Source organism: Amphiprion ocellaris, chromosome 6, assembly GCF_022539595.1.
Source record: "Amphiprion ocellaris isolate individual 3 ecotype Okinawa chromosome 6, ASM2253959v1, whole genome shotgun sequence".
Taxonomy (NCBI): Eukaryota; Metazoa; Chordata; class Actinopteri; family Pomacentridae; genus Amphiprion; species Amphiprion ocellaris.
Window position 1 is genome coordinate 17,558,856 of NC_072771.1, and position 22,247 is coordinate 17,581,102.

A 22,247-nucleotide genomic window follows, 5' to 3' on the forward strand; every position below is an offset into this window, starting at 1 on the left:
TGCTAATGTGTCAGTGACATGTATTCTCTTTCCTGCTGACTTCTGCAGGACCTGCTATAGACCCTGCTCTCTGGACTGTGCCTCTGGAGGCTCCCCTCTGCTGCTGCAGTACAAGCTGCTCACTCTTCCCTCCGGCATCCCAGCCAATCACAATGTGGTACGACTGTCCGCCTTCTCAGAATCAGGCATCCTGCAAGAGCGTACATCTTTTACGATACTTGAGCAACAATCAGAGGCGGGTGTGATGGGCCGGGTATTTGGCATTAGAGATGAGGCAGGTAGGGGGATCATCTTCACCCTAAGAGTCCTGGACAGACCAGGACTGGTGCGGCTCAAGGTGCAGGCCACTACTATATCCCTGCAGGGCCGGATTACCTACCAGAGCATCTTCATCATCTACATCTCCATCTCATCCTACCCCTACTGATCCTCTGTGCTGCTTTACAGATGACTCCCAGTGGCTGTTGGATGCCTCTCACCCACAAGGCAATTTGCCAATATCCTGTGCCTTGCACCCATTAGGCTATGCAAAGAAACTCTAACATGCAAGATAAGGTGGACGTGGTTGATAGGGTTTTATGAAGACTGAAACGTCACAGTGAAAAAGTCTTGTGAGAGAAAAGGCCTTGATTCTTATGAAATATTGCCTTCAGCTGGATCTTTTGAATTGATTACAGAGCAGAACATCCTGTACTGAGGACATCTGAACTGACAAACAAGCTGGATGAACAAAGTATTTTGCTCAATTATTTACCAAATGGCCCATTTGAGGAAAATGCCAAGAGTGCATCTTTTTAGTTCATCTCTGAAAATGCAGAATACAAAAAAGTATGTCAACCAAGCACTGAAGTTATTTAGTGTCCATTAGGAACTATGACATTTTTCTATCATTTTGTATGTTAGTTTTACATGTTGAATACCTAATTTTGGGACAGACTTGTTCTCATTTAAAATATGTTCACAACCCACACTTTGGAAATACATACCTAATGTAAACCCTTTCACAGCTATAATAGTGTACACTGTCCTCCCCTATTATTTTAATTTATTACAGTCACTTGAACACATCACTGGTTCAAACAACCTCCTGTCACAGAGGGTTTGCGTTAATAAAGACCTACTATCATTGTAATGGCACAGTGTAACAGCAGCTGTCTAGCAACAGTGTTTGATCTATCTTGTGTTTTTTTTTTTAACTCGTATAACATTTTTTGTCACATATGGTGTAAAGGTGCTATTCTGAATGTACTTGAGTGTTTTGAGTTGATGCCATTTCAACGATGTGATTGGTGCTGGTGTTCCAAAGAAAACAGGAAGTTATTACCAAAAACAAACCAAAGAGCTGGACTGCACGTTCGGTAGTGTAGCAAATATCTTACCTGCATTCATGAAGCTATACACAACACTTTTCTTTAGAATTTTCATGTTGACATCCATAGTTGGTGTTCAGAAATTAAATAAGTGCCATCAATGAACAAAACACAAGGAGGGAGCTCTAAAATGAAAGGTTCACCCTACTCTTGTTAATTAAACAATTATGTCCCTGTTGCTGTAAATGAGTGTCAAATATTTGTCAAAATAAAATGGACAAAACTTTTTTTGTGTGTCTTATTACCATACCACCTGTTCCTTTGTGAATCATGTCGTAAATGTTAATAAAGATTAACATTTTACTACCTGCAAACATTGATGGGAGCACAAGCCATTCCTGCCCTCCCCTCACTTTACCTCAGAAGACGCCAATATGTTTTTTAGATCACTTCTACCTGAGCTTGCTTTGACTCAAACCTTCAGTAAACCTAAAAATAATCACTAGCCATATATCCAACAGTGACAGAGTTCTTGATGGTGATCTCAGTCTGACTTCTGTCTTATTCATCTGAAGTCATTATGAGGAAAAATATAAAATGTTTAGTTCCTACGTCTGTTTTGCATGTTGTTTTAGGTACAAGTCATTACCTGTCATTGGACTAGATGACAGTACAATTATCAAATAATCAAAATAATCATCTTTAGGGTCCGTGTACGGATCTGGTTATTGGATTTTCCGTTCTGAAACGGTTATTGAAAAACAAAAAACGAGTGGTTATTTGATTTTCGTTTTAAAATACAAAAATTCTAATTGAAATACAAGGTTTTTCCTTTTCATGATCAAAAAGGGATATACGATTTTTTTTAAAAAATGCTTTGATTTTTGTTTTATATTTAGAATAACAAGAAAGTAAAATCAGTAACAGACAGAAACGAAAAAAGGTCCGTTTTTTCATTTTCTGAGACCGGAAGTGGTCATCAGCAAGTGTGGAGCCAAACGACATGATTCTCAGAGGGCGGAGCCAGAGAGCAGTGATTGGTCAGACCATAGATAATATAGAAGACAGCGCGCTAGCGTATCTAGTCTCTGTGTATGTATGGTCTGCACGTCTGGTAGCATCTCTGGCTGCTGTTGATCTTGTTTTTGGAGTAAAACACGGTAAGAAGATAAATACTTCTAACCTGTAGCGTTATTTTGTTGTACATTAAGTCAGCGACTTGTGAAGAGTTGTGTTTTGTCGTGTTTGAGCAGTTGGTCCGGACGCGTTAGCTAGCTAAGCGGCTAAGTTAGCTAGCGGGCTAATTAACACAGGTGGCTAACTTACCGCTGAACACCTGTGTTAGTTGCTGCCACAGCTGTCCTCATTGTTAGAATGACCTTCTCAACCTGTATTTCTCTGCTGTGTATTTTAGCTTTTAAAAAAGTTATTTTACTTTAAGGTTAACGGAAACCCGTTGAGCTGCACTGAAGTTTAACATTGAGCTGGTTTGAATTAAACCGCGCTTAACATTGCGCAATATTACCTCTCTGAATCTCCATAATTTCATTAAATTCCTTCTCTTTTCCACTGCTCAAGTTCAATCCAGTATATAAAGTGACATTAATAGTGAATAAACTAACAACCAGCCATTGCATTTATTTATTACTGCATGTATTTGTAGTAAAACATGAGTTGAAACATCCTACTTTTGGATCTAGAACTGCACAAGCCGTTCATTTTCAGTCACCTGATAAGTTAAACTCCCCTTTTTATGTGAGGTTGAAGCAGAAAGTCTGAGTTAACAAAGAAAGTTGTTTATAATATGCGATACCTGTTATCTCTGACTGAGGCTTTAGTTTTTGTTGAGCTGATTTACATGTAGAAACTTTGTTCAGGAAGATTTCTCAGTAGCTCAGAGGACAGGCTGCTTTTTACACAACCTTGTAAGAGAATGTCTGTCAATGCTTTCAGCAGAATTTAGAAACACAGCACTTCCTAAACAGATATTTTGAGGCTGAGGTTGAACGTTTGAGAGTGTGTTTGTTTGTGGTCTTTCTGTTTCTAGGTGGAAGCTGAATTAGTGAGAATGACTCCTGCTCCTGTCATCTCTAAGCTCCTCACACATCTTTACCTGCACATGAGGAAAATCACTCCTGCAGAATGCAGGTATGTTTGTCATTATTATAAACAGGTGTTGCCCGGTGACCTGTCAGAAACCCATTATACAGAGTCAGCCAAAATAATGTTTACACACATCAGGAAAAGAAAAACTTGCATAAATATTTCAATACCAAATTTATTCAGACATCACGAGATTAATAAAAGTTATGTTTGGCCTCTACAATTACAAGAGGTGCTCAAAGTGGTGGCCACTGGCTTCCAGACATTTCTGTTGTGTTGTAGACGTCACTTGTTGATGCTCCATTCATGAGGGTAGCGCCATCTGTTGGGAAAACATCGTACAACAGGACACAGAGTTGTCGTGATTTGATCAAACTTAGAAAGAGGAATCTATATGTGTAGAAGTACTTATACAAATGGAATATTTATAAAAGTTTTTCTTTTCCTGACGTGTGGACATTATTTTGGCTGACTCTGAACTTAATGAGAACAAAACTGTCATTTAATTGTTGCTCTGAAAGCTTCTTTAGTGAAAACCGGCTGGTGTTCTGCTTTGAAACAAACTGCTGTTGAGGTCTGTGTTTTTAGGTTTAACCCCACAGTTTCTGAATGAACTGATAGTTGTTTTTTTTTCCTGATCAATGTGGACGTTATAATTGATGGTAACATTTACTGATCATATAATCAGCATGACAATATAACAGTATAACATTCTGACCACCTGACTAATACTGTGTTGGTCCCTTTATGCTGCTAAAACTCCTCTGACCCAGTGGTTCATCAGAACCTCTGGGGATGTCCTGTGGATTCTGTGGATGCCGTGGGTTGCAGGGTGGGTCCTACCTAGACCAGGCTGATCCTGGACCATCCCACAGATGCTCCATCAGATCTGGATGTGGGGAGTGTGGAACCCAGGTGAACAGCTTAGCTCTGTCGTGTTCCTCAGACCACTCCTGAACAGTTTTATTTTGTCCTGCTGAGGGAGGCAGCTGGCATCAAGGACTGCTGTTGCCATGGAGACCAGGGGGTTGTTTGTCCTGCAGTGTTTAGGTGGTGGTACATGTCAAACATCCACATGAACGTCAAGGTTTCCCAGCAGAACGTTGCATTAGAACAAGATGATGGATGTTGTTCTCTTCAGCTGTCAGTGGTCAGAATGTTGTGGCTGATCGGTGGATCTGTCTGCCTTTACTCTGACATCCAGAGTTATACAGAAGTGGAGTATGTGTGCAGTGCAGAAGAGATTTACTTTATTGTAGGCATTTTTTTTTTTTTTTTTTAAAGGGAGAGCATTTTTTTATCCACCTGAAGAAGACCTAATCTTTCCCTTCCAAGGATAGTTAATTGTTACTACAGCTTCCATAGTGGTCCCATCAGAGAAAATCATATCCATATACAGATTTTTATTAATTCAAGGGCTGGTTCAGTAAAGATTATAATAATAACTACATCAGATAATTCTTGGTCGCAGTTGGAATTTTGCAGCCTGAGAGACGGTTGAGAAGGTTTGCAGTTCTTGTTTTAGCAAAATATGTTATAATAGAAGATCTTTATTGTCATTGTACATGAAATTATCTGCAAACCAGCAAAGTGTATCAGTCTGAGGTATCTAAAAATAAATAAGTAAAGAAAAATGCTTCTAAAGCCAATAATAAACAGAATATTTTGAGGGAATATTCTAAAAAGGAAAGAAAAGCTCCATTCTCACTCCTCTCAGGATAAACTGTCATTAAAATTGACTTTAAATTTAGCTTCAACATGAGATAAAAACATTTACTTTCATTACTGATATTGTCAAGTTTTAATAAAGTTCATGCTACTTTTATAAAATGATGAAAGTGAATAAATTGTATTTCTGTGATCTGTGTTTGATTTCTGTCTTTTCTCCTGTCATCCAGATATTCAGAGGGAGATGATGCGACATCTGGTCCAGCTGATGGAAGGTCTTGAAGTTCTCTGACTGGCCTCGACTGAAGATGGTCGTCTCACTGGATTTAAGGTTCAGATGCTCAGTAACAAACTCCACCAATGAGCCAACAGGGAAGCTTTAGGTTTATTAAATGTTGCTATGAAGGTATCGCTGTTTTTCTTTGTGAATGCAATGTGCTCCAACTGAAACTTGAATTAGAACTTAGAAGTAAATCCTTCCATATGAAAGGATTTAGTTGCATTAATAACCTGATAACATTCTAATTTTTATTCCAGTCTTGGTTGGAAATAGAATCTCTGTATTAATTCAGGTAAAAACTGAACTTCACAGCATGTTGGAGCAAAACAACCAGATGAAAACTGTGATGGTGTTGGATTGTCAGACCGTAATGTTGCAGCTCAAAGCAGCTTTTCTATCTCAGTTCATTCTGACATTCAGCTATGAATCAACACAGCAGATGGTGATCCATGCTGTGGAAGTCTCACATCTCCTGATTTAATGGAGCTGCTTTGTACTTTTTACACTGTTTATTCACCAACACTTTATTTAATAAAAGTCCCATCTAGTTTTTATGAGGAATGTGATGTTTTAATTTCTCTGTGAATAACTGCAGTCTAATGCAACAGCTGGAATTGTAACATCTGTCCTGATATTGATCATGAAGTATTGATCAGAATACTTATGGTTAGCATTCATCCTTGAAGTTTTACATTAAAATCTTTACTTGTGTTGTGAACTTTGGTAAGAAGCAGAAACGTTAGCGTTGCCATGGATATAAGAGTGTTAAATTCTGTCCATGTTTCATTTTGGGAAATGCAGTCCAGTTCCAGAATGTGGAGTAATTTAGTCTCACAATCACAGACAACAAATATTATCTGAAAGTCGGGTTATTGTTGTTTATCAGCACAATACAAAAAGATTAATGTTAGAAATATTCCAGTTAAGACTCTAGAATATCATGATTTATGTAAATTTACCTCAGTAATATGAATGTTCAGGTTAAGATTGTGCAGTGATATTTATTATGCAAGTTTAGCTGATTAAAGTTTATGACTCTGCACTAAAATAATATTTAAATTTACATCATTATTATAAAATTTAGGGTCAGACCCTATGGTATTGAGATTAAGAAATCAAATACTCTATAAAATGTAAATACACTGAACTCATTTGGAGATATTTAAAGTGAGACGCTACAATATTTGACACAAATCGAAATTTTAATCATTTTTACTCCAAACATTTACTGGACTGATTTAAATATTAAAATCACTCCTTTCTAATCCTCTGCTGTATGTTCAAACCTGAGGCCTTAAATAGAAACACACAAGTATCTGATTGAAGGAACTTCTGCAGAGTCCTGGTTCCAGAACATGATGATAGAATTATAGACAAACTTTAACAAAAGCTGCCTCAGAGTTTACAGATTTTTATGTTGGATTTCTTCAGTAATTTAATGAGCGTTGTCAGCAATAATCAAGTGTTCATTTGATGAACTTGATTTCCTAAAACATCCAGAATTGGAGCTCGTATCTTTGGCAGCTGTAAAGTTTCTGCTCCTTCAAAGTTTACAACACAATGAATGAATTCCTAAAACACTCTCAATGCTGGAGAGCGTTTGTGATGCTGAAGCAGTGACCAGTTTTTCTGTTTCTTCTCTGGAGATGCACAATGAGGGACGTCTGCAGAGACTGAGAAAGAGTCTCACCACATCCTGACATGAGGAAAAAGACTTAATTGAAGACTACAATGAGAAAAACTATCAGACAGCAGACGGCTGCATTCAAGGTGAGCTCTGAACATTTGATCTGGAACAGGAATTCAATAACGCCAGCATGAGCTTCATTTTAGTCTGTAGCTGCTGAATTCATGGATGAATCATCTTGCACTAGAGAAGAAGACCATCAAACATCCACGTCAGCTGATGGAGGTCCAAGAGTCTCACCAAACAAACAACCTACAGAGTGAAGACCTCAAATCTGATTGGACAGCCTCCTATTCAGCCACATGTGTGAACAAATGCCTCTAAGCTGATTTGTTTTCTAAAATAAATCTAGTTTGAGTCCTAATCTATGCCTGTGTGTTTGCTTCTTTACACCGCTGTTAACAGTTTAGGCTGTTAGATTTTTCCAGATAAGACAAGTACAAGATACTTCAGAGCTGTTCTACCACGAGCCTGACAGGAAGAACTCCAACAGCTACTGAATGTTCCTGTGGTTCCCTCAAGGCTACAGGAGGAGCCCTATGAGGACGAGCCGGTCCACCTGATGGTGGCCAGTCGCTGCGGTTCAAAGCCAACACCGACTACGTGGACTTCTACTGGACCACACGGAGGCCTTCAAACCGGACCAACAAGTTCAACGACTCCCCGACTCGTGGGTCTGAGGACGCCACCGAGCCTCGGCCCAGCCGGCCTCTTGTCTGTGGGTGTTTGAGTGCTGAGAGGTTTGTGGATGCATGTGAACGTTCTGTGTTGAAACAGCAGCTTTTGACTCACTAACGCCGGGAAAAACCAAGAGCTCCTTTATGTGTGACCTCCACTGAAAAAACTGATGAAAATAAGTTTGCCAGGGTTCTGACTGATAACAGATTATTAAATAATGAAAATAATCATTTAAATATTACTTTAAACAATCCTTTTAGGTCTACATTTCCTTTACACTGACTTCTTGGTATATGTACAAGTATTTTGGGTGGAATATACCATTAAGCCTGATGTTCAAGGGTTCTTCTGGGAATATACCATTAAACCAGCCTTTTAGGTAAATGTTCCAGGATGTTGGGTAGAATATACCATCAGATCAACCTTTTAGGTCTACACTGGAAGATTTTAGAGTAGATTATGACTCCAAACCATCCTTTAGGTCTACATTTAAGGTGGAATACTCCTTTACACCAAGATTTTTTGGTCTACATTGAAGGATTTTAGGTGGAATATTCCTTTGAACGAACTTTTTAAGTTTATGTTCAAGAATGTTGGGTGGAGGGCTGCACAATGGCGTAGTGGTTAGCACTTTCGCCTTGCAGCAAGAAGGTCCCTGGTTCGCGTCCCGGCTTTCCCAGGATCTTTCTGCATGGAGTTTGCATGTTCTCCCTGTGCATGCGTGGGTTTTCTCCGGGTACTCCGGCTTCCTCCCACAGTCCAAAAATATGCTGAGGTTAATTGATTATTCTAAATTGCCCGTAGGTGTGAATGTGAGAGTGATTGTTTGTCTTTGTATGTGGCCCTGCGACAGACTGGCGACCTGTCCAGGGTGTCCCCTGCCTTCACCCGAGTCAGCTGGGATAGGCTCCAGCCCCCCCGCAACCCTAGTGAGGATTAAGCGGTGTATAGATAATGGATGGATGGATGTTGGGTGGAATATACCATCAGACCAACCTCCAAGGTCAACAGTAGTTAATTTCAGGTGGAATATACCATTAAACTCACCTTTTAGGTCTACATTGGAGGATTTTAGGTGGAATTTCCTTCCAAACCGTCTTTTAGTCTACGTTTAAGGATGTTTCGGATGGTATATTCAAACTCTAAGATTAAACTCTCCACAAGGATCCAAAATAAGTTGGACTTCTACATGAGAGCTTTAATTATTCTTCATCTACGTCCTGAAAAGTTTGGTCAATAAAAAAGACAAAAACTAATATTTTCAGCTGAACTAAAGACAGACTGTGATTTTTCTGCTCACATGTTGTGTTGTTGTAAACTTACACTTTCAAATAAATAGCCTCCTAACCCCCTGGAAACCAGCGTTTGTCCTGTTTTTGTGTTGCTCCTTGGCGACCCTAGACAGCCGTGACGTAATGTTTTTTGAGCAACACACCATACTATGACGTTTTTACAATGATGGTTCTACTATGGAACCAGTTTGACATGTTCAGGCGTTCTTTGTGTGAAAACTCAGAGATTTCAGGTATCAGAAAGTGGTTTTCAACTTTCTTTAACTTTCTGCCTCAACTTTAAACTAAATTTCCTTCACTAACCCAGCCCTCTGGACTTCCAGTAAGCTGTGTTCCTATTGGCTGTCCAGGTGGCTGCTTGGTGTTATCAGGAACACCTGAGCAGCTCAGTGCCTTCCTGCTTTATTTAGCTGCAGACAAACATTTCCTCTGTTTCTCTTCACCAGTGAACTGGGTTTGGCTCCGTTGCTTTAGTTTCTTCTTTAGGCGTTGGCTTGCAGCTTCCAGCAGTAAAATCATCTTTAATGTGTTTCTTGGTGTGTTTTAGGGCTTTGTACTGGATAGTTGTCTTGGTAAATGTGGTTCTTTAGCCACAGTTAGCACATGGTGCTAATGTGTGCAGTGATTAGTGGATTTGGTGCAGCTGAGTTGTGTCTTTATCTTGGCTGTAGTGAGTCTTTAGAGGTTTTTGGTCAGACACATTCTGTGTTCTTGTTTGAGAACCAGCGTTGGTTGTCCAGAAGGTAAGAGTTCCTGTCCTAATTCTCTGTTCTCAGAGGTTCTCTGGTAGGCTGCAGGAGACTTTAGCGTTTGGGTTGTACGAGTTTGGTTTTTGTATGGTTTCATTTGGACGACTATCTTGAGGCCCCTCCATGCGGTTTAGTGAGGTTTTCTGGAACAGTTCTACAAAGCAACCTGCAGCAGAAGAGACTTTGAGAGTTTTTAGGAAGTTCTGGAGAGCAGACTTTAGAGCAGCAGAAACATTTGTCAGCAGTTTGAGCAGGAGAAGGTGAGCTTCAGAGTAGAAATGAGACAGAAACCTTCTTGACCCGTGTGGTGAGGTCCTGTACAATGAGTTTGAGCAGGTTGTGAAGAGTCTGTAGTTCTTTGGTCTGAAAGCACAAGAAGAGTCGACTCATTAAAGGAGAAAACGGGAGATATTGTTGGTTCTTCTGTCGCTCTGCAGTTTCCTTAGACTGAATATCAAGTGTATATTTTAAATGATTTCCCATGTGAGCCCAAGAAGACTTCAATAAACTCCCTCCATCCCCTGGACACAACATATTTTATTACCATGTTAAATCTTTTTTTTTTTTTTTTTTTTTTTTTTAATTTATTTATTTTTTTTGTTTTTGAGTTTTAATCATAGTTTTAGAAATTTTGCTGGTCATCTGTGTAAAAGGTGCTAAACAAATAAAGTTGAATTGATAAACTGAATAATTGACTAACTCATGATTGTGACAACAGAAGTATTTTCATTGTGATTTAAGGGTTTATTTCATTTTTAAGGTTGGGGTTAAAATCTTGACAGAAAAAGAAGATTAAAGAAATAAATTACATTAAAAAAAGCAATTAAATCAAAGGAAAAAAATTAATAAAATAAAACTTTTAAAAAGTTTTATTATAAAAAAGTATTTTTTAAATGTTTAACATTCTTCCTAATTGTATTTTTTAAATGTTTAACATTCTTCTTGTTTAACTGTATTTTTTAAATGTTTAACATTCTTCTTGTTTAATTGTATTTTTTAAATGTTTAGTTTTTGGAAATATTGTATCTGTAATTTTTAATATTTGTATTTTAAAAATTTTGTTTAATTTCATAATGACATGTATTGTATCTTGTTTAATTATGTAATTCAATATTTTGTCTGTTTAATATCATTTAATTGTATTTAATGTTTAACTATATTAAACAGACAAAATATTGAGTTACATAATTAAACAAGATACAATACATGTCATTATGAAATTAAACAAAATTTTTAAAATACAAATATTAAAAATTACAGATAAAATATTTCCAAAAACTAAACATTTAAAAAATACAAATAAACAAGAAGAATGTTAAACATTTAAAAAATACAATTAAACAAGAAGAATGTTAAACCTTTAAAAAAAATACAAAACATTTAATTAGATTATAAAACCTTTAAAAAGACAAAACATTTAATTAAAAAATTAAATGTTTAATTAGAAAATTACATCTTAAAGACAATAAAACTTCAAATAGGAACTAAACAGAAAATACAATGAAGCATTTAAAGAGAAAATTAAACATTAAAAGGTGGTAAAACATTTAAAAAGAAAAACCTTAAAGATTTAATCGAAAAATTAAATATTGGGAAAGAAAAAAAATTCAAACAAGCCAATAAAACATTTGAAAAAACAACAATTAAACATTAAAAACATAAAACATTTGGAAATCAAATAAGATATTAGAAAAGAATAAAAGGTGAGAAAAGAGCAAAACTAAACATTTAAGAAGAAACTAAAGACAAAACATTTGAAAAGATACCAGTTAGACTTTAGAAGATCAAATTAAACAGAAGAAACAATAAAATGATCAAATGAGCAAAAACAGATGAAGGTCTGAAAGTGTTTTCTTGCCTGAAATGAAAACATCAAGTTGTTTCTTCAAATGTTTCCTCTTTTCTATGTTCTTGCTTTGATTGTGGACAGATTTACTAAGAACTCATTTCAGAAAACTGCTTTCCAGATAAAGTCTACTAGTAGTTGAAGGCCTTGATCAAACTAATGTTACCTTCTGATCTCCACAAACTTTACTGTTCAGTGAAGAGAATCAAAGTTTGTTCAGGATTTCTAAAAAACCCACAGGTGAAGGTCTGAGAAGAACTCGGATGGTCTAAATGTGAAATCAAGACTCATGGTCACAAGTTTTAAGGCTTCTGTTAACCAGAAAGTTGAAACTAACAGAGAAGTACTGAGAAACTTTTAAGATTTCAGTCCTCAGACTGTCGAAAGGTTCAAACTAACAGAGAAGTACTGAGAAACTTTCAGGATTTCAGACCTCGAGCTGTGGAAAGGTTCAAACTAACAGAGAACTACTCAGGAACTTCGAAGATATCAGTCCTTGGACTGTCTGAAAGTTAAATCTAACAGAGAACTACTGTGGGACTTAGAAAATTTCAGCCCTCAGACTGTGTGAAAGCTCAGGTCCTGAGGACTCGGGAGGTCTGGAGGCTTTGAAAGTCTTGGAACTGAGGGTTCCACCCTCCAGAACAAAGGCTGAAGTCCAACCTCCTGAGAAAAACGGTCGAAACGAGACTCGAGTTAAAAAAAAACTCGAAAACGACAAAAAATAGATGATAAATGCGCAAAAAAAAGAAGAATTAGTATCTGAGCGAGTAGCTCAGAGGATAAGAAGACAGACTACCAACTGGAAGGTCGCAGGTTCAAGACCCGCCACCGGCCTTTTTCTTTCTTTGTCTTTGTCAGAATTTGGAGAAAATTTAAGAAGGGTCTGGTCTTGAACCAGCGACCTGCAGCTCCACAGGTAAACCCTTAACTCACTGAGCTACAGATCAGATGAAAAGAAATAATTTCGTCGTCCCTTTGACATCGTAGTTTGTGAAGTCACCACATGGGTGGAGCCAAGGCGGAGTCTGGGTGGAGTCAGGGCGGAGAGTAGGCAGGGAGGTGGGTGGCGGCCTCCCCCCTCTACTCCCCCACCACCCACCACACCTTCCCCCGCCCGACGAGTTCTTCGAGTCTCCACGAGTTCTTCGAGTCTCGACAGGTTTTCCCGAGTTTCTGGAGTTTCCATGAGGTCCGAGGCAGAACAAGTTGTCATGAAGAGGTGTTGAAGTCGGCGAGGATGGTGTGACTTTTTACAGCGACTAGAAGGAAGACCACAAGAAGAGCAGGTCTTTAACCACCATCCATAAAATCCATGGAGTCGGCTCCAGAGAAATGAAGGGAGGTCAACTTTTATCAACCTCGATCCAGATATTCAACTTGATATCTTGGACATTTTTAGCACCACAAACCTTTAGTATCACACTTTATTATCCTTTATTAGGACTTTAATGGAATCCACCAGCAGATTTAGTTTTTGTTGAGGACTGCAGCATTTAAAACTCTTCCTTCTATTTGACCTCATGTTTATTAGTTTTAGTGGAGAAAGTTATTTTAATTGTCCATTAGTCTCTTAAAAACCAAATAATAAATTGGATTAGTCAAGAGCTTTAAATTTCTTACTTTGTCACATTTTAAATGACAAAAAAAATATAAAAATAAAGCGTCTTGAGACAATTTGACCTGTAATTGGCATTACATAAATAAAATTGAATTAAAATTGTATGTATCTTGTAATGTTGGAGTAATTCAGTCATATATGTTGAAAAGCACATTTTCTTTGTCCGTTAATCTGTTGATTGTTTTCTCCAGTAATTCATTTCTTGTTTTGGTTTATAAAATGTGAAACCCAAACATATTCAGTATACTGCCATAAAAACCAACAAGATTTACATTCATGATGCAGGAATCAGACAGTTTTTCACTTTTCGTCTTAGTTTAGTCAGAAAGATAGTTGATAATGTGTGAATTGTTGCAGCTTGTGAGCCGTAGAAGGTTTTAATCTTTGGGGCCAAGTGTCAAAAAAAATTTAGAAACCAACATCAACAAAACACTCAAAGATTTGAACATCATAAAAGGGAAATCCAACTTTTGCATGACAATGTCTAATTAAAGGACATTTATTTCCAACGTAAATGTGTGATATTCATCCTCTGGAGCTTTCTCTTCACATCGTCTTCCACCTGGACTGGTTTGGTCGGGAGCATGTGGAACAAACATTTGAAAAACTGCACTTTAACATCAATGAATGACACTTAAGTTTAACCTCTACAGAAATGAGACTGAGTCTGGATGTGCTGCTCTGTCATTAACTCCTAAGTTTAGGGAAAGTTCAAACAAAAGAGGACACAGTTCAGATAAGACTTGAGAATGAGCTTATTCTGAACAAACATCTCAGACTTTCTGAGCTTCAGCACCTACAGCAAGATATTTTAACAAGCAACTGAAGAGATCCAGAAGTTGGAGAGAGTTAGCTTTAGCTGAGCCAAAGAACATGTGGAACGCTAACCTAGCAAACATTTCAGACTTTTCTCTGTGAATTCTGAGAAATAATTTCCTATTTAATGACAGAGCTACACATCTTAACTCAGTCTCATTAAAACAGACTCTAATTCAGTGTCATCCATCCATATTAAAGTGTAGTTACCCAAAATGTTTGCTGCATGAGCTCCAACAAAACCTGTCCAGGTAGAAGGCCACTTTGACAAACAGGAAGTGGAAGATTCCAAGCAGATTTATAGAAGGGGGAACCAGACTGTACTAAGTGTGGCCAAGTATCGAGGGGTGTTTTGTGGGTTTTTAAGGCTGATAATGATTATTAGTGACACATTTGGAGTCGATATTCATTTGCAGTAAATGAAAGTATTTAAAATCTTGGAGTTAAACTTAGAAGAACACAAACTCTAACAGGAAACTTCGTTGATACGTTTCTGTTTTGTTTACAGATGTTAAGTTAAAGGAGCTTTATTCGTGATGCATAACCAATCAAATCACTCCAGAAGACAGAGCGACCACAGGTAGATTAAGGTTCTGAGCCAAAGTAGCGCCATTTTAAAATTGATTTATTACCGTAAATCAGTAAAAAATAAAATACTGATAATCAGTAAATCTGTCAGCCCACAATTACTACAATTCTACAATGTATGTCTCTTTCCTTTGACTTGTTATTTGTACAACATACGATGTATATGATGGTGTTTTTTCATACTGAAGGCTATACTGGGCTGCTGCACTCCTCCTCTGTTGTTTTCTGGATTGTTCTCAGCTGCATGCCTTCGTCCACCCGGCCTCCGTTGACTCGTCCCGCCTGCCGTCTCTGGAGCTGAAGCTGGATTGGAACAGACCAAAGTACAGTCCAATCACGATGCCAGCTGCCTCTCAAAAGGCTCCTTCATCTGGCAGGTGGCGGCACTTCTTCTGAGGGGAAGCTGAGCTGGCCCGGCAGAACTTTGGAGATGTGTTCCAGTGGTTGGTGGATGTGTGGGGAGATAGAGAGGGACCTTTGACTTGTTCACAAAGGAAAACAGGGAACCCATTGGTAGTTTTAGTTTAGGGTGCTACTGCAGTGTGTTTTTGGATTTAAGAGGTGAACAGGAAGAGGATTTTTTTGTATTGATTATCTTTTACTTTATTCCTGGTTGGAATGCCCATCAATGTCAACATGAAGTTCACTTTTAGTTCTGTTTATTTATTTTTAATTTACCAACACCCATTTGCTTTTAACTCCCTCACATGTTGTGTTGTTGTAAACTTACTCTCTCAAATAAATACTCGTCTAACCCTCTGGAAACCAGCGTTTGGACTGTTTTTGTGTTGCTCCTCACCTACTTCAGACAGCCGGGACAAAACAACGTTTTGTGGACTAAAGGCTATACTATGACGTTTTTTGAGCCACATGCTATACTATGATGTTTTTAGAGCGACATGCTATACTATGATGTTTTTTGGATGACATGCTATACTATGACGTTTTCTGGGGGACATGCAAAACTATGATTATTTTTTACAGCATGCTATACTATGACGTTTTGTGAGCGACATGCTATGCTTTGACATTTTTAGAGCGACATGCTATACTATGACGTTTTTTGGACAACATGCTATACTAGGACATTTTTAGAGCGACATGCTATACTATGATGGTTTTTGGATGACATGCTATACTATGACATTTTTAGAGCGGCATGTTATACTATGACGTCTTTGGGACGACATGCTATACTATGATGTTTTTTGAGCGACGTACTATACTATGGCGGTTTTTTGTGCCAAAATTCATGATGATTTTTTTTTCAAAGAAAACCTTTCTGGAGTGTTTTTCACGGCCTCCTTTACATTATTTCATCATATGGCACGTTTTTACAAAATGTTGAAAAATCATATTTTTTTTTCAACATAGTATACTATGGCGTATTTTTGCGCCAAAATTCATGATTTTTTTTTTTTTTTTTTAAAGAAAACCTTTCTGGAGTGTTTTTCACGTATCACTTTACATTATTTCATCATAAGGCACGTTTTTACAACATGTTAAAAAATCTTTTTTTTTCGACATCGTATACTATGGTGTGTTTTTGCGCCAAAATTCATGATAATTTTTTTTTAAAAAGAAAACCTTTCTGGAGTGTTTTTCACGGCCCACTTTACATTATTTCATCATAAGGCATGTTTTAACAACATATTGAAAAATCGCAATTTTTTTTCGACATAGTATACTATGGTGTTTTTTTGCGCTAAAATTCATGATGATTTTTTTTTTTTTAAAGAAAACCTTTCTGGAGTGTTTTCACGGCCCTCTTTACATTATTTCATCATAAGGCATGTTTTAACAACATATTGAAAAATCGCAATTTTTTTTCGACATAGTATACTATGGCGTTTTTTTGCGCTAAAATTCATGATGATTTTTTTCTTTAAAAGAAAACCTTTCTGGAGTGTTTTTCACGGCCCTCTTTACATTATTTCATCATATGGCATGTTTTTACAACATGTTGAAAAATCAGGTTTTAATCTTTGGGGCCGAGTGTCAGAAAACATTTAGAAACCAACATCAACAAAACAGTCAACAAAGATTTGAACATCATTAAAGGGAAATCCAACTTTTGCATGACAATGTCTAATTAAAGGACATTTATTTCCAATGTAAATGTGTGATATTCATCCTCTGGAGCTTTCTCTTCACATCGTCTTCCACCTGGACTGGTTTTGTCGGGAGCATGTGGAACAAACTTTTGAAAAACTGCACTTTAACATCAATGAATGACACTGAAGTTTAATCTCTACATAAATGAGACTGAATCTGGATGTGCTGCTCTTTCATTAACTCCTAAGTTTAGGGAAAGTTCAAACAAAAGAGGACACAGTTCAGATAAGACTTGAGAATGAGCTTATTTTGAACAAACATCTCAGACTTTCTGAGCTTCAGCACCTCTAGCAAGATATTTTAACAAGCAACTCAAGAGATCCAGAAGTTGGAGAGAGTTAGCTTTAGCTGAGCCAAAGAACATGTGGGACGCTAACCTAGCAAACATTTCAGACTTTTTTCTGTGAATTCTGAGAAATAATTTCCTATTTAATGACAGAGCTACACATCTTAACTCAGTCTCATTAAAACAGACTCTAATTCAGTGTCATCCATCCATATTAAAGTGCAGTTACCCAAAATGTTTGTTGCATGAGCTCCAACAAAACCTGTCCAGGTAGAAGGCCACTTTGACAAACAGGAAGTGGAAGATTCCAAGCAGATTTATAGAAGGGGGAACCAGACTGTACGAAGTGTGGCCGAGTATCGAGGGGTGTTTTGTGGGTTTTTAAGGCTGATAATGATTATTAGTGACACATTTGGAGTCGATATTCATTTGCAGTAAATGAAAGTATTTAAAATCTTGGAGTTAAACTTAGAAGAACACAAACTCTAACAGGAAACTTTGTTGATATGTTTTTGTTTTGTTTACAGATGTTAAGTTAAAGGAGCTTTATTCGTGATGCATAACCAATCAAAGCACTCCAGAAGACAGAGCGACCACAGGTAGATTAAGGTTCAGAGCCAAAGTAGCGCCATTTTAAAATTGATTTATTACCGTAAATCAGTAAAAAATGAAATACTGATAATCAGTAAATCAGTCAGCCCACAATTACTACAATTCTACAATGTGTGTCTCTTTCCTTTGACTTGTTATTTGTACAACATACGATGTATATGATGGTGTTTTTTCATACCGAAGGCTATACTGGGCTGCTGCACTCCTCCTCTGTTGTTTTCTGGATTGTACTCAGCTGCATGCCTTCGTCCACCCAGTCTCCGTTGACTCGTCCCGCCTGCCGTCTCTGGAGCTGAAGGTGGATTGGAACAGACCAAAGTACAGTCCAATCACGATGCCAGCTGCCTCTCAAAAGGCTCCTTCATCTGGTGGAACTTCTTCTGAGGGGAAGCTGAGCTGGCCCAGCAGAACTTTGGAGATGTGTTCCAGTGGTTGGTGGATGTGTGGGGAGATAGAGAGGGACCTTTGACTTGTTCACATAGGAAAACAGGGAACCCATTGGGTTTAGGGTGCTAATACGGTGTGTTTTTGGGTTTTAAGAGGTGAACAGGAAGAGTTTTTTTTCGTATTGATTATCTTTTACTTTATTCCTGGTTGGAATGCCCATCAATGTCAACATGAAGTTCACTTTTAGTTCTGTTTATTTATTTTTATTTTACCAACACCCATTTGCTTTTAACCCCCTCACATGTTGTGTTGTTGTAAACTTACTCTTTCAAATAAATACTCGTCTAACCCTCTGGAAACCAGCGTTTGGACTGTTTTTGTGTTGCTCCTCTCCTACTTCAGACAGCCGGGATAAAACAACGTTTTGTGGACTAAAGGCTATACTATGACGTTTTTTGAGCCACATGCTATACTATGATGTTTTTTGGACAACATGCTATACTATGATGTTTTTGGAGCGACATGCTATACTATGAAGCTTTCAGAGCGACATGTTATACTATGACTTTTTTTGGACGACATGCTGTACTATGACATTTTTTTGGACGCCATGCTATCCTGTGACGTTTTTAGAGTGACATGCTATACTATGACATTTTAAGAGTGACATGCTATACGATGGCGTTTTTAGAGCGACATGCTATACTATGAGGTTTTTAGAGCAACATGCTATACTATGATGTTTTTGGACCAAAGGCTATACTATGACGTTTCAAGAGCGACATGCTATACGATGACGTTTTTTGGACAACATACTATACTATGACGTTTCAAGAGCGACATGCTATACAATGACGTTTTTTGGAACAAAGGCTATACTCTGACGTTTTTTGGACCAAAGGCTATACTATGACATTTTTAGAGCGACGTGCTATACTTTGACGTTTCAAGAGCAACATGCTATACGATGACATTTTTTGGACATGTTTTACTCTGACGTTTTTAGAGAGACATGCTATACTATGATGTTTTCTGAGCCACATGCTATACTATGACGTTTTTAGAGCGACATGCTATACTATGACATTTTTAGATTGACATGCTATAGCATGATGTTTTTAGAGTGACATGCTATGGTATGACGTGTTTGGAGCAACATGCTATACTATGACGTTTTTAGAGCGACATGCTATACTATAATGTTTTTTGGACGACATGCTAAACTATGACGTTTTTTGAGCCACATGCTATACTATGACGTTTTTTGGGCGACATGCTATACTATGACATTTGTTGAGCTACATGCTATACTATGACGTTTTTAGAGCGACATGTTATACTATGACGCTTTTAGAGCGACATGCTATACTATGACGTTTTTAGAGCCACATGCTATACTATGACGTTTTTAGAGAGACATGCTATACTACGACGTTTTTTGGGCGACATGCTATACTATGATGTTTTTTTGGACGACATGGTAAACTATGACGTTTTTTGAGCCACATGCTATACTATGACGTTTCTAGAGCGACATGCTATACTGTGACGTTTCAAGAGCGACATGCTATACGATGAAATTTTTTGGACAACATACTATACTATGACGTTTCAAGAGCGACATGCTATACGATGACGTTTTTTGGACCAAAGGCTATACTATGACGTTTTTTGAACCAAAGGCTATACGATGACGTTTTTAGAGCAACATGTTATACTATGACATTTTTAGATTGACATGCTATAGCATGACGTTTTTAGAGCGACATGCTATATTATGACGTATTTGGAGCAACATGCTATACGATGACGTTTTTAGAGCGACATGCTATACTATGACGTTTTTTGGACGACATGCTAAACTATGACGTTTTTTGAGCCACATGCTATACTATGACATTTTTAGAGAGACATGCTATACTATGACGTTTTTTGGGCGACATGTTATACTATGACGATTTTAGAGTGACATGGTATACTATGACGATTTTTGGGCGACATGCTATACTATGATGTTTTTTGGGCGACATGCTATACTATGACGTTTTTAGAACGACATGCTACACTATGACATTTTTAGAGCGACATGATACACTATGACGTTTTTAGAGCGACATGCTATACCATAATGTTTTTTGGACGACATGCCAAACTATGACGTTTTTTGGGCCACATGCTATACTATGACGTTTTTAGAGCGACATGTTATACTATGACGTTTTTAGAGTGACATGCTATACAATGACGTTTTTAGAGCGACATGCTATACTATGATGTTTCAAGAGCGACATGCTATACGATGACGTTTTTAGAGCGACATGCTATACTATAATGTTTTTTGGACGACATACTAAACTATGACGTTTGTTGAGCTACATGCTATACTATGACATTTTTAGAGCGACATGCTATACTATGACGTTTTTTAGGCGACATGCTATACTATCATGTTTTTTGGATGACATGTTAAACTATGACGTTTTTAGAGCAACATGCTACACTCTGATGTTTTTAGAGCAACATGCTATACTATGACGTTTTTAGAGAAACATGCTATACTATGACGTTTTTAGAGCGACATGCTATACTATGACGTTTTTTGGGCGACGTGGTATACTATGACGATTTTTGGGTGACATGCTATCCTATGATGTTTTTTGGGCGACATGCTATACTATGACGTTTTTTGGGTGACATGCTATACTATGACGTTTTTTGGACGACATGCTATACTATGACATTTTTAAAGCGACATGCTATACTATGACGTTTTTAGAGCGACGTGATACACTATGACGTTTTTAGAGCGACATGATACACTATGACGTTTTTAGAGCGACATGCTATACTATGACGTTTTTTGGACGACATGCTATACTATGACATTTTTAAAGCGACATGCTATACTATGACGTTTTTAGAGCGACATGCTATACTATGACGTTTTTAGAGTGACATGGTATACTATGACGCTTGTTGGGCGACACTATAGTATAGGCTTTTTAAATTGACATATTACTATGACGTTTTTTTTGTTTTAGTTTTTTTTGTCTTTTATATAAGAACTACAACAGTTTTAAAAATTACTATACTTTTACTTGTGCAATGAAATATTATTCTATGGCAATTTTTAGACGACATATACTCCGATGTTTTCTTGAAAAACATACTATTTTGACAATATAGTGCACTATGACATTTTTTGAACCACATATCATACATGACAATTTTAGGCAACATCCTATCATTTTGCACTTTTTGAACCACATAATAATCAGTTGGGTTTTTTTGCCGACATGCTATACTATGAACTACAGGCCATACTATGTTAGTCTTGAAAAGTATACTATACTTTGACATTTTCTGAAATACATCCTATACTATGGCGTTATACACAGAATGCTTTGGTTACATGTTGATTTATAATCTAGTTTTTTTTCAGTTTTGTTTTTTGACGGGATTACCACAGACCTGACCATGAACACCGTTGACACCCACCTGAGGGAGAGGCTGCCTAAGATTTCAAGGCTGCTTGGTCGTGGTCTTTCTGGTCCTGTTCCAGAACGCCTTCATCAACTACGTCTTCTTTTGAAGAGGCCCTCAGATGCTGCAATCTCTGACCTTAAGGAGGAACTGCTACTTTCACTCTGTAATGAGACGGCGGTTATTTAAAAGACTCAGCTCCTGGTGGCTTTGAGTGAAAATTTAACATCCATCAAAACGGAACTACAGACAGTTAAATATGAGCTGTCGGTCAGTATTTCAAACATCAAGTCTGACCCGGCTGCCCTAAAGCACGCTGTGGGTGAAACGGAAATTTCACTCTCCACATCACCGACGACATCGTCACACTCCAAAGGAGAGCACCTGTCTGCTGAACTTTTAAAAGTGGACTATAAATGTGAAGAATGTGAGCAGCAGCAACCTGTGAGCAGCGGAACAGATGTGATCAGAAAGAAGTCATTTTCTTTTTTCTTTTCTCTCTGGTTGACTTGATGCTGTCAGATGCAGATGTTGGAGCTGATTCTGATCTTTCAGGATAAAAAAGCTGCTTTTCCTTCACAGACTTTTCAGGAAATTACTCTCTCAGGTTTTCTCTGCTATTTATATTTTTATTATCTGTGATTATTTCATTATTTCTTTATTGTAAAAATAAAGTTTGAGGCATAAAGACTCATGTAGTTATTTTATTCCTGAACTCTTTGACGT

At 37.6% G+C, this 22,247-nt stretch overlaps 1 protein-coding gene and 1 long non-coding RNA gene across 3 annotated transcripts in view; both read left to right on the forward strand.

Annotated features, from left to right (window-relative positions):
• Positions 1–1,597, forward strand: part of hmcn2 (hemicentin 2) — a 50,776-nt gene extending 49,179 nt beyond the window's left edge. Inside the window, exon 81 of the mRNA XM_023293878.3 lies at positions 49–1,597. Within this exon, the coding sequence (XP_023149646.2) occupies positions 49–427 (379 nt within the window). The 3' untranslated portion in view covers positions 428–1,597. The remainder of the gene's footprint in view (positions 1–48) is intronic.
• Positions 1,598–5,314: 3,717 nt separating this feature from the next.
• On the forward strand, positions 5,315–7,412 carry LOC129349101 (uncharacterized). Of its 2 annotated transcripts, none has more exons than XR_008601962.1 (2): positions 5,315–7,131; positions 7,195–7,412. It is a non-coding gene; the product is annotated as an uncharacterized LOC129349101 (long non-coding RNA). The 2 variants fall into 2 exon arrangements; XR_008601961.1 differs by having other exon boundaries at positions 7,236–7,412.
• The last annotated feature ends 14,835 nt before the right edge of the window (positions 7,413–22,247 follow it).